General features: G+C 36.3%; 1 protein-coding gene across 1 annotated transcript; it reads right to left on the bottom strand.

Annotated features, from left to right (window-relative positions):
* Positions 1–483: 483 nt before the first annotated feature.
* LOC137744024 (zinc finger protein JACKDAW) lies at positions 484–3,096 on the bottom strand. Its single transcript, XM_068483885.2, has 3 exons — positions 2,567–3,096; positions 1,974–2,370; positions 484–1,735 (listed from the first exon to the last, which is right to left on the bottom strand). The coding sequence occupies exons 1-3, from the start codon at positions 2,721–2,723 to the stop codon at positions 697–699; spliced, it is 1,593 nt and encodes a 530-aa protein (XP_068339986.2). The 5' UTR covers positions 2,724–3,096; the 3' UTR covers positions 484–696.
* Positions 3,097–13,637: the final 10,541 nt, after the last annotated feature.

The following is a 13,637-nucleotide window of genomic DNA, read 5'->3' as shown; positions in this document are numbered from 1 at the left end:
GCACCTGCCAGAATGGTATTCTGGCTCTGATACCAATTGTTGGTATTTGACAGTTTACTAACTCAATACCAAAATATGTGGGTGATAAGTTTACAAACTCTATCACACCTCTTTCACTTTGCACTCTCAAATAAAATTGGACAAAGAAAGAAATAGAGAAAGGAGGGAAGCAACAAGCTTTGGCAAAACACTTGGACTTTGATATATGAAAAAGGTTTACAAACTATTGGAATAAGAAAGCTTACAAGCTTCTTCACAATTGGAAGTGGGATTAGAATGGGATGATTTACAATGCTTGAGAACTTGGGTATTTATAGCAAACCAAATGATTAAACTAAGATTATTTATTACCACACAAAACACATTAATTGCACCTAATAATTTTTATTCAACCATACCTAACATTGCCTAACTTTCAATGCCTAACTTTGACATTGATTTTCAACAATAGCATCCTTGTTTGATTTGAATTTCCAACAATCCTGACTCAAACTGAGTTTAAATATATGTCAACATTAACCTCGAGTTTTCGAGAATGACTTACTTACTACATGGCGTATCCAGTATTCCACACTAATAACACAACAAAATATGGAGAAAGACTTACATACAACATTATATTATTCGTCACGGGAACTACTGTGGTGTCTAGAAGGTGTATATGTTAGTCCTTCCCCGAGTGTTCCGATTAGGACTCTAGTGATTGCTAGTGAATTGGCTCATTGAAGATGCAAACTTGGCTAGATCTTGTGGAAAAAACATTTGCCTATTGTTATGGGAGAACTGATCAGCATGATCTCCTCCTCCTCCTCCCATGCCCAAAAAGTCTCTAGTTGGACTGTTTTGACGATCAATCGTTCCGATATTGTTCGAACCCCTTTGAATGGTATTCATCAGCTGCTCAAGTGTAGTAGAACTAGTATGTGATGATGAACTTGTTAATGAACTCAAATTTGCACTACCACCACGTGATTGATGTGCATTTTGAACAAATTGATGAAGCTCGTTCGATCGATCCTGGTTCAAATTCGAGAAGCCCATCAAAGTGTTGGAAAAAGATGACGAGGACATTACATTTACACCCAAGCTGCTGCCTTGGTTGTTGCTGCTTCTAGTCGAACCCAATTGAGCTGCTTTTTGTAAAAGTGCTGTGGCGGACATTGGGGCTGCCGGTGGCTTAGAAACGCTGCTGCCTACCAGATTACTGTTGTTTCCGATGAGTTTCTTAGTCCCGCTTTCTTGAACTGGTGACAATGACAGATTCGCACCACTTGTTGAAGCTCCAAAAGTTGACATGGAATCAGATGAGCCAAAAAGATTGACATTGTTGGAAGATGATGGCATTTGCACCATTTCAGGAAAAGTATTAGAGCTTGATGATGATAGATAAAGCGGATGATTAGGATTTGCTTGCATGTCATCCATCAGATTAATCTGATTAGAATTACTATTTGCCTGCTGATTCAACCAAAGTGACAATCTAGACTTCTCGTGTTGATGAAGCTGATCTAAGCCGTTAAAATCTTGCCTCATCAAACCTTGCTCATACTGCATGGAAATTGGAGACACATCTTGAACTACTGCTTGACTATTGTTCATCATTGGATTGTTTAACATTGCATCATTTCCAAAGTTGAGATGTGTAGGAGCTCCAGCAACTGATGAAGTAGCGAGCCTAGCGCTCTCTTCAGTTAGGGCGTCACAAAATGCTCTATGCGTTATGAAGCTATCTTTCCTGTAATTAAGGGAAATTTCATGTAAAAAAAAAAAAAAAAAAACAAACAAAATAATAAATAAAAAATGAAACCCCATTTATTACCCAATCATATATATATGGTTGCATTAATTTAAAAACCCTAAAACTCATGAAACTCTATACACGTTATGAGCATTCAATTCTTCTTCAAGCAAGCAAACATTAAATTACTCAAACATAGAAAAAAAAACCCTCTGTATTTATGGAGATATGTTACCTGGAAAAAAGGGTTCCACAGTCACACTTATACTCTCTAGTCCCACAGGTCTTGGAGTGAGCTTTCCAATCCGATTGGACTGCGTATTTCTTCGAACACTTTTCGCACTTCCACTTCTTCTCTCCATGTTTTCTGCTGAAATGCTTCTTTATTCCGGTGAGGTCTCCGAGAGCTCTCGATGGGTCGTGGTGGACGCAGGTCTTCTCGGGGCAAATATAAACTTTCTTCTTCACCTCTTTGTTCAGTCTCTGCTTGAGCTTCCAAGGAAGGTTGTGACCCCTTCGGTGAAGTTGCAAATTCTGATCTCTCTGGAAACCCTTGTTGCATATTTCGCAGACGAAACGGTTTTTTGCCATTAGGGTCGTCGGAGATAGGGCCAGAACCTCAGCATCTGGATCTGTTGAGCCAAAGTATGAAACAACAAATAGAGAACAAACCCACCAAAATATGTACTAGTAAATTGAATATATGTATTGTATGTTCGAGGAGATTCAGAGAAGATTAGCGTGGCTTCTGTGCCCGCCTGAGAATGAAAAGCATAAGTTGGAAATTAAAGTATAATATTATAAATGAAGTAGCGGTAGGTTGCTTGCCTGGTGTTCCTGGGAGATTTCTCTTCTTCTTCGCGACGGGGTTAGGAGGATTGGGTTTAAGGACGCTAGGGTTTGCATTTAGTTGATGCTCTTGAGCAAACCCATCAATGGCGGATGGCATATTAATGGAAAACCCATCACCGGACATCATTTGCATCTCTCTCTTTGTAGTTTAGTCGCTCACAAAAAGATAAAAGAAAAACAGACTAGTTTTGGAAAGGCTCTAAGGAGACTAAAAGAAGAAAAAGAAAAAAAAACAAGTGTTTTGTGTTTAGACTTACACTCCAATCGATTCTGCCAAAACCGAAGTCAAGTGTTGTTTCCTTAAGTAATACTTTAAATTACAAAAACCCTTTCACAAAAATATAGGACGCTAGAGGTTGATGATGATCTGGTTTTTGCCTCTGTCTGTTTGATTTTCTAAGAGAAAAAAACCAAAAAACATGATGCCTAAAAGAGAACGTATCATCTTGTATATTTTTCTGGCTAAGCTCTCTCTCTTTCTCTATATTTCTTCTCTGCTGTCATATAGTCTCACGCGTTTATGTCTCTCCTTTATCCTCAAAGTCGGTCAGCCGTATATTTTGATGGGCCACCACCCTCGCTATCTCCTCAGACAGTAGAGTCACACACATGAGAGCAAATTATATGAAATGATTTCGTTATTATTATATTGTTTTAGTTTGATAATACTTTGCTGTAAACTGGAAAACTTACTTGTAATAATGTATTATTATCCTAGAATGTGACATAACGATAAACTCAGCCAGTCTTTCTCTACACACACGTACTCAAAAGTGGAAGTGTGTGAGAGGCATAGTCATGAGCTAGCTTTAGCTAGGGCCTGCAAGCGAAAGCAGAATGTGTAGGGTAGTGTGCATTTTGTTGTTTTCTGAGCTCAAACCCCAATTATGTTTACAAATATATAATTAGTTAAAAGGTGAAGGGTTTTTGAAGCTAGCGATCGAATCAAAAAGGTAATTCTCAGAAAGTTACTTGCCTTTTTACCAGCCTGTCGAATTTGATCGGCTTAAAATGATTATTGCCATAATTAAAGTTGGACTCAAATAAATTAATACTTAAGCAGAGATGTATCAGACATGAGTGTGTAAATTTGTGCGTGAATATGCATGTAGTTCCCGAGGCGTTTGAAAGGACCGTCCGTGATACCTCTGTCTCTCTCGATGAGTTTTCTCTGTGGGAAAAAGAGGGGACTCAGAAAGCTGAGGACTGTGATGCATGATCGATGCATGCATGCTGCACTGTCCATCATGATCATGATGATGATGGTGATCGTGATATTTCTTACACATATACGATCGTATAAGCTGTCATGCTGATATTACTGATCATCTTCCAGACTTACTGTATTTTTAGGTATAGTACCAGGTCACTACTGGAGAGTGCAGGCCATCTATTTAAATGAATTAGAAAATCTTGGGAAATGCTGGGATCATCCCACGAGCATGTGGGTGTGGCCGCGATTAATCCTACTACTTCTTCAAATTCTTCTCTTAATATCTTATGATTATAACTCACTAACCAAATATTTGTCTATTTTTAAATTAAATTCTTTTGTTATATCTAATTGATTATGGACACATCAAATAGTAATGAACTCACTAAATTACTTTCCTCACATAAATTAATTTCTTCACATGCTTGGTAAATAATCTAATACTTAAGCTATTAGATAGTAATAATGTTATATATGATATATGATTCCCACCTAATGTTCAGTAAATAGAAGGTTTCTTTCATATGCATAGAGATCGGGAGAGAGGATCAATGAATTATACTTGGTCTTAACTTGAACTCACCAGACACTCCTTCATTAATGTAGTCTTTAAATTTCAAAATCTTAAATAAATAATAAGAGTAATGCTAGACTTACCACATATTGTACAATCTCTTTACTAGAGGTAACACTCACCAACACATGTGGGTCCGGTCTTTATAAGAGAAATGATACAAATGATGATACAAATATATGGTAAGAGTAACAATTTTAAAATAATAATCTTTGAAAGATGCATGAGTGAAAAAATAAACCATTCGAATCACAAGATCGGATCAGAACCGCATAGCTGGTGAGACATATGATAATGTAGTCATTGTCAATTTAATTAAGCTCTTGAGGTTCTAATTAACGTAATTAAATCTTAGTATTTGTACGAAATATAGCAACTGTAGTCCAATATAATGTACCTTCTTAATGATCCGATCATTTCATGTGTATATTCAGAACACTCAAGGGCTAACTAGTTAATCAGTCACCTAAAATGGTGTTAGCCACTCGTTTGAGACTTTGAGTACATTTCACAAATTTCTAATAATTTTAACCGATCATTTATTAGGTTATCGCTAAAAGGTCATCTCTACAAAATTCACTAAAATCAGAAGTTATTTATAGTTTTCGAACTATGGTTTGACAAATAGACGAACATAGTGTATAGTCAATAGGAAATGCTCACAATTATGAGATAATCTATGAGTGATGACCTAAAAAATAACTATTCGCATCATGAAATTACTTTGTAGGATATCTCTATATCAGTAATTAGCATTGTTTAACTTAATAATTAGTTAACACTTGAGCGATCCTTTGTGTGTGTGTGTGTGTGTGTGTAATTGAGGAGTTAACTAATTAGATTGCATGCAACCCTCTAAGACCATGTTAGTAGTTGAGATAGGCCTACTTAATTACACGATCAAGTTTCCATTAAGCCGCCCAAGTTACAGCCTAATTAGTTGGCAAAGTTGACTTCTGCAGTTTGCAGAGAACTCCAATTTCTTTCACTACAAAGCTTTGATACTCTAGATCCATGCTTTATGGTATGACTTTTCAATTGTCACCTATGACAACATATACAGTAATTTAGTTATAGCTTTGGAATACCACGAATTTCTTGCTCTATAGTAAATAAACCGACCAGTTGGGTCTTGAGAAAATTTCTGCATAACCTAAGTAGTAGTTTGGAACATCACAAAACATGTAAATACATCCTGACTGCGTCAGAGGAGCTAAACAAGTTTATGTTGACGTCGTCTGGACTGACTTTGAGTAGAGCTACGGTTTGTTAAAGTTTGATTTAGAGTATGCTGATTCAAGAGAAGAAAGGAAATCACAGAAAATGGAGATGAATATGAGTGCTTCTCTCTCTGCAAAATCACATAGAATGTTCTTCTTTCTATATTCTCATTTTTACTCACATTGCACTACATAACGGTTAGTTAAGCATTTGGATTCTCACCATTACATCAGGAAATGATCTCAGCCACACATCTAGCTAAGTTCAAGGATACTTCCACATGTCACTTAGACAAAATTACAATATGAGCCCTACACTTGGTGAAAATAACCAAAGTGGATACACAACTAAATACAAGGCTTATTTTACTAAACTCATATTAGCTCAATGCTTATACACTAACACTCCCCTTTAAGTTTTGAGCTGATATGACTCCAAACTTATCTCTAAGATAGTTGAACCTTTCCTTTGGTAAAGCTTTGGTAAAAATGTCAGCTGCTTGCTTCTTGGTAGGGCAATAGACAAAATCGATAATTCCTTGCTGCAAGGCATCTTTAATAAAGTGATACCTTCTGTCAATATGTTTTGTCCGTTGATGAAACACTGGATTCTGAGTTATGTGTTGTCACACTGTAAAGGAGTTGCTTCAGTTTGTAGCTCCCCAAAATCCTCCAGAACAAATTTGAGCCATATAGCATGAGCTATGGCTTCTGATGCACTGATATACTATACCTTTGCAGTTGAGAGTGCAACACAATTTTGCTTAACAGATGCCCATGAAAAGACTTCACTTCCAAAGGAGAATGCATACCTAATGTGTTTTTGCTGCCATCAATGAAACCTCCCAAGTCACTGTCACAGTATCTAATTAGCATTGCATTCCTTCCTTTTTTCATACTTCAATCCATAATCTAGTGTCCCTTTGACATATCTGAGAACTCTCTTGGCTATCCTATAGTGCTTATTTGTGGGACAATGCATATATCTAGCCAGTAAGCTAGATGCATACATCACATCTGGCCTTGTAGCAGTGAGATATAACAAACTTCCCACAATCTTCCTATATTGCTCTTCATTTGCTGTACCACTTCCATCATCCTTGCTTAATTTTTCAGTAGCAACAAGTGGGATAGAGACATATTTGCACTCACTTAAGCCAAATTTATTCAACAAAGAAGAAGCACACTTCCTTTGATGAATGAAAATGCTTGAATCAGTTTGAATTACTCTCATTCCCAGGAAATGATGGAGAAGTCCTAAATCTATCATTTCATATTTCACCTTCATGTCTTCTTTGAATTCATCCAACTTCTCTTCATTGCTTCTTGTATATACTATGTCATCCACATAGATAGACACAATTAGTATATCTTTCTTTCCCCTTGTCTTAGTATAGAGAGTTGCTTCACTCAAGCTTTTCTCAAATCCACACTGAGCAAAATAGATGTCAATCTCCAAATACCAGGCTCTAGGTGCCTGTTTTAATCCATAAAGGGCCTTGTGCAGTCTATAGACATTGTCTTCCTTGCCATTAATTACAAATCCCTCAGGTTGATCAACATACACCTCTTCCTGCAATTTTCCATTCAAAAATGCAGATTTAACATCTAGTTGGTATAACTTCTAGCTTCTTTATGCAGCAAGGGCAATTAAGGTTCTAATTGTATCCAGTCTAGCAACTGGAGCAAATGTCTCATTATAATCGATTTCGGGTTTCTGTACATACCCTTTGGCAACCAATCTTGCCTTGTTCTTTTGCACTGAACCATCCAAATTCAATTTGGTTTTGAACACCCATTTAACTCCAATGACTTGTTTATTAATTGGTCTATCTACAAGCTCCCAAGTCTCATTCTTCTCAATCATTGACAATTCTTCCTCCATTGCTTTTATCCAAGACTTATCTTGTGCAACTTCTTCATATTTCTCTGGCTCCACAATGTAGAGATTGCACTGAGCTAGTATATCACCTATATTTCTCCACTTCAATAGGGTATGATCATAGGGCTGAGCAATCTTTTCATATTCATGAGTGACCCTTTCTTGTTCCTTAGTACTTGGAAGGATACTAGAACTAGAGACACTATCTTCAACCTTACTCAGTCTATGTGAACTCACACCAATCACATTCTCAGGTTGATTTTGAATATAAGTCACAGCAACAGAATTCTCTAAGTTTTCCTTCCAATTCCAAGACATAGTTTCATCAAAAACTACATCTCTTGAGAAAATCAACTTTTAGTATATGGATCGAATACCCTGTACCCCTTCTCACATGTTGCATATCCCATAAACACACCTTTGACACTCTTTACATCAAGCTTTTGTCTGATCTGAGTTGGTACATGCACATAACAGAGTGATCTAAACACTTTTAAATGACCAATACCTGGTTTTATGCCACTGTAGGCCTCAAATTGAGTTAGATTGCCAAGAGCTTTTGTAGGTGACTTGTTTAGAATGTAAACAGCTTCTGCCCATAAGAAATATGGCATGCTTTTATCATGAAACATTGCCTTAGCCATCTCCACAATTGTTCTATTTTTCCTCTCCACTACTCTATTTTGATGTGGAGTATATGTCATAGATAGCTGCCTTTGAATTCCTTCAGTCTCTAAGAATTTGTCGAACTTAGTTGACACAAACTCACCCCCTCTGTCACTCCTTAGACACTTCACTTTGAAACCACACATGCCACCATTGCTTTGAACTTTCTGAAGCAATTTAGGGCCTCATATTTATGTCTTAGGAAATAAACCCATGACATCATTGTGTGATCATTAATAAGAAGCATAAAGCATTTGTTCCCATCAATTGATTCATTTTGCATAGGACCACACAAGTCAGTGTGAATTAGCTTTAGTGGACTACTTACTCTCCAAGCTTACTCTTTTGGGAACCAATCTTGATGTTGTTTTCCCAATTAACATCCTTCACATACACTATCAACATCTTCTAGATGTGGAAGACTATGCACCATATCATTTTCGCTAAGTTGCTTGAGACTCCTGAGATTGAGATGACCTAGCCTCTTATGCTAAGTCCAGGTACAAGGACTGATACTAGTCTTTAATACAATCTGATCATTGTGCATCAAGGACAAAGGGTATCATCTGTTCTCTTTCATTCTTACTTTTATAACCAGACTATCAACTGATGGTCCATCAAAAACATTGCACACTTTTCCCCCTAATAGCAAGTAATATCCATGCTCATCCATCTGGCCAACACTTAGCAAGTTCTCTTTCAACCCTGGTAAATACATCACTTCTCTGATATATTTCATTCATTTAGTTGTATCAAACACAAGAGATCTCATTCCTGCCACATTAACAAGGTCACCAGTTGGCATTTGCACTTTTCCTGCCACATCGGTTTTTACATCAACAAGAAGATTGACATTTCCTATTATATGGTTGCTACATCCATTATCAATATACCAATTTCCATTCATCTTTACTTCAGTAGTTGCAAAATTAGCCTTTTGAATAGCCTTACCTACAGTGCACTCCCTAGCCCAATGTCCAAATTTATCACAGTTATGACATTTGGATTTTCCCTTATATTTTCACTCACCAAAGTGAAACTTTGAGCATACTTTGCACTGAGGTTTTGTCACTTCTTGATTCATAGAGGATGAAGAATTTGCATTCTGTGCAGGATCTATAAATGACTTTTGATGAAACTTAGGCTTTGAGTCTTATTTCTTGCCTTTTGCATTCCAGTTCTTCTAAGTCTTAAATCCACTAGATTGAGAGTTACCGCTATTCTGTTACCCTTTTGAACTCACAGAGAAAGAGGTAAATGCCTTCTCAGTAGCATCAATAGTGTGCATATGAAAACGATGTTCCTGGCTTTTTAGAATTGCCAAAACCTCTTATAATTCAACAATCTCTATACATTTTGTATTCTCAATCACAAGACAAATGGGATCATAGGGCTTGCTAAGGCTGATTAAAACCTTTAGCACAAGTCTTTCATTCGATAATAGTTCACTAAATGTCTTCATTTGGTTAATCAGTTCATTTAAACGTGTAAGATACCTAGATAATGATTCGTCATCATGCATTCTAGTATACTCAAATTCACGTCAAAGATTTTGGAGTTTAACCGACCGTCCTAATCACCACCCTGGTATTCTTCATATAGCATATCCCATGCCATCTTCGTTGAATCGGCGTTGGCAATTTGAGGAAATATTTGATCAGAGACTGCACTTTATATAATACCTAGAGCTTTTGCATCTTGCATATACGCAGCCACTGTTTTCTCATCGTCTTCATCTTCTGAGCTCCCTTCAACCTTCTTCTTCTTCTTCTTCGAATCTGAGGTCGTGACCCCTTTTTCAACTAATTTCCATAGCTCGTGAGATTTGAAGATCCTCACCATCTTGATTCTCCAGAACTCTTAGTTCTCACCGAAGAAGATCGGAGTTCTCACCTCAGAACTTCCAGATCCAGCCATCTCTTCGCTTAGATGATACCAAAACAAATCGAATTTGGTTTCTATAGAGTTCAAGTGACTTCACCTGAACCAGAACGAGCCTAAATGTAGCTCGATTGCTTCAACGTCGATAACGTCAGCTTCACAGTTCACGCGCAAATCTCAATTGATCGAACCTAGCTCTGAGGCCATGTTAAAGTTTGATTTAGAGTATGTTGATTCAAGAGAAAAAAGGAAATCACAGAAAAAAAGAGATGAATATGAGTGCTTCTCTCTTTGCAAAATCACAGAGAATGTTCTTCTTTCTATATTCTCATTTTTACTCACATTGCACTGCATAACGGTTAGTTATGCGTCTGGATTCTCACCATTACATCAGGAAATGATCTCAGCCACACATCTAGCTAAGTTCAAGAATCCTCCCACATGTCACTTAGACAAAATTACAATATAAGCCCTACACTTGGTGAAAATAACCAAAGTGGATACACGACCAAATACAAGACTTATTGTACTAAACTCAGATTAGCTCAATGCTTATACACTAACACGGTTTCTTCTTGATTAACTAAATTAATATGCACATGAAACTAGAGGTAAATATAGTTATAGGAAACCACAAAAATACATAAGAAATAAATAAAATACACAACTGCTTTTGGCTCTAAGCATTTGGATATTCCTCCCAGACATTTGATGCTATCTCATCCCCATTCGGTACACAACGTTTTAATTTTCTCGATCTCTTTCAAATACTGCATGCACACGCATATAAATAAACAAATACGCAAAACCCAATGTGTTATTTCTAACAGATCAATACCCTAAATTTTCGGAGGGAGAGATACGAATTATTTTAAGGGAGAATGAACTGTGGTAGATGAGGTGACGAAGAGGAAGAGGTTATCACACATATATATGTATATGTCTTCTGACATCCTTAACCTTTACACCTATTATTTGTTGATATATCAGCTGATATGTTATGTTGTTAAATTAATTTATAAAATATTTATTAAAACTATGAAACTCTATATTAAGAATTCAAGTATGTAAATTTTATTTTTGAAAAGACATTTATAGGGTAAGTGGTGGATTATCCTAGTGATTAGAGTCTTCTTCTTCAATCCTGTATATATTCAAAAGAAAGAAAGAAAAAAGGAAGTTTATGATACCCATATGGGCCATATCAACACCTTATACATGCATGTGGGTACTCTTAGTATGAAATAACTTTTTATAGACGTTATCGATGGATATGCACCCTTAACTTGATATCATATATATACACATGTTGTACACAAAAATGAAATAAAAATCTGTCTTGGAGCAACATTAAACATTGAAGCCTCGAATATGATCTCCAAACTATACCATATACCCTATAACCACAACTGTGAAAAAAACACAGTAACCACAAAGCAAGACTGAATAATTAGTTGTTTACTTTTCCTCCCAAGTCAATTTAAACAAATTAATCCAACATCAATATGTGTGTCATTTGCTAATTCCCATTCCTCTGAACCAAAATGTTAGACAATTAATATGTGTATTTGCTCACTACCCATGGCAAAACATCTCATCGAAGACAACCCTCCCTTCTTTGGGAGTAGCCAGCAACACATGGGGTTGTCTCTAGAAAACAGAAGATAATATTTCAATTATTTTTTAGGGCTAAGTAATACTCATGCAGTACACTCCATTAGGTCTCTCTCTATATATATATATATATATATATATATTTTTTTTTTTTTAATTTTAACAAAACGGCTTTGTTTGCCCCAGCTTGGCGAATCGCATCCCCGCGCAACGACATTGTGCGCCCCTTATCGTTCTCGCTTAGTGTTTGCAACGGCTGGGGACCATATATATTATCTACATTAAAGGGAATAAGCGGACTTAGCCTCATAATGGGTTAGTAATAATATGGTTCAAACTTGTCTTTGATGAAAATCGAACCTAAAACCTCTCACTTACAAATGAAAAAGTATACCACTAGATCATAGTACTAAGTAACCTATTAGGTCTATATTGAAATAAAAAGGTTCAGGTTGTAGAACGAAATTAATAACTCTTGAAAATCAGATCCAGGGTTTTTTAAGAAAAAAAAAATTAGGGTGTTCCCCACCTGACCCACTTGTGTTCCTCCAGATTTAAATTAAACGTGGAAGAGGGCAGAGGGCCACCGAGATAATTAAATATATTCCCATAAAAATAGATATGTTCTAGACCTAAAATTTAGAGGATAAAGTGGGGAGGGAAATCACGAGAGAGAAGGAGAAGGGCTTGAAAAATTATGATATTTATAAGGGAAATTTTATTTACATCCAATAATTTTTTTTTACACCTAATTTGAAAATTTTGTCCCTCAAACTTACCTTTTTACCCTCAAATACAAAACTGACAAACTTAAAAAAAATAAAATAAAAAATAACACAAACACGTAAACCCATCTAACCACCTACTATGTCAGTAATTGGACTTGATTCCGATTGTCATTACAAAAATTGTCGTCGCCGACCTACTCTCTATCTCGTCATTGTTCAATTCTTCGTGCTCATCTCTATGGGGCTAGATTTTTGTCCGACTACTATTTCCTTAAAATTTTTTTCTTTTTAAATTTTAAAAAGAGGAACAACAAATGGTAAATCACGGTCTTTTGGGGTCGAAAAAACTTACAAAGGCATTTTAGCCTTCTTTGACCACAAGTTTGACTTCCACACCAACAGCGGGTTTCGAACCCGAGATCTCCACACATTTTTTGTAGTTTCCTTAAAACTTAATGAACCAATTAAAAAATAAATAAATAAACTAGCAAATTGCAGCTCAAAAGACCGGTTTGATCTTGCAGTTCGTGGAATAAGGATGCAGTCCCAAACGTGGACAATTTAAAAAGCTATATATGCTTTCCAGGATGAAAAAGCTGGTAGTCATTTGAAATTGGGTGAAGAGGGAATTGATGAGAGACCAAAATTTGAGAGAGAGAGAGAGAGAGAGAGAGAGTGATCGATATCAACATCAGAAGCCCTATATTTCTCCAACGAACCCAACTTAGCTCAGGCAACACGATCTCCCGATTTCGTTGAAGGCCACAACCCTCCTCCACTATCATTTTACCGTTCTTCTCCACCTTCCGTTAATCCCTCTTTTCGATTACCGACAACCCACCCAACCACCAACTGGGGTTCTCAGGGCCACTTCGACCCACCCATTCACTAGTTGATAATATCTTTCTACATCCATCTTTTCATTAGGGCATAATTGGAATATAAAATTAAAAAAAAAAATTAATGGGTGTAAAGATAAGTTAATTGGGTGCATATAAAATTTCTCTATTTATAATGTCTAGTGTTTATATTTATAGTAAATGTAGACAAGAGAAAATTTTGGTTCCCAAGAATACGAAGTTTGATGAGAAAGATCTTTTACACTATGTTTGGATAAAGAAATTTAATATTACAAAGGAATTTTAAAATGATGGAATTTTATTTTCTAGAATTTGTGATTTTTCTTGTTTGGTTAACCTAAAAGAACAATGGAATTTGAGTACGAAATTTGTTATTTTTAAACTCTCACTCATAAAAATTTGGAAATGA

This window comes from Pyrus communis, chromosome 12 (genome assembly GCF_041283825.1).
Source record: "Pyrus communis isolate YQ-2024b chromosome 12, ASM4128382v1, whole genome shotgun sequence".
NCBI lineage: Eukaryota > Viridiplantae > Streptophyta > Magnoliopsida > Rosales > Rosaceae > Pyrus > Pyrus communis.
The sequence above is the reverse complement of the archived record's forward strand: the minus strand, read 5'-3'. Positions and strand labels throughout refer to the sequence as shown.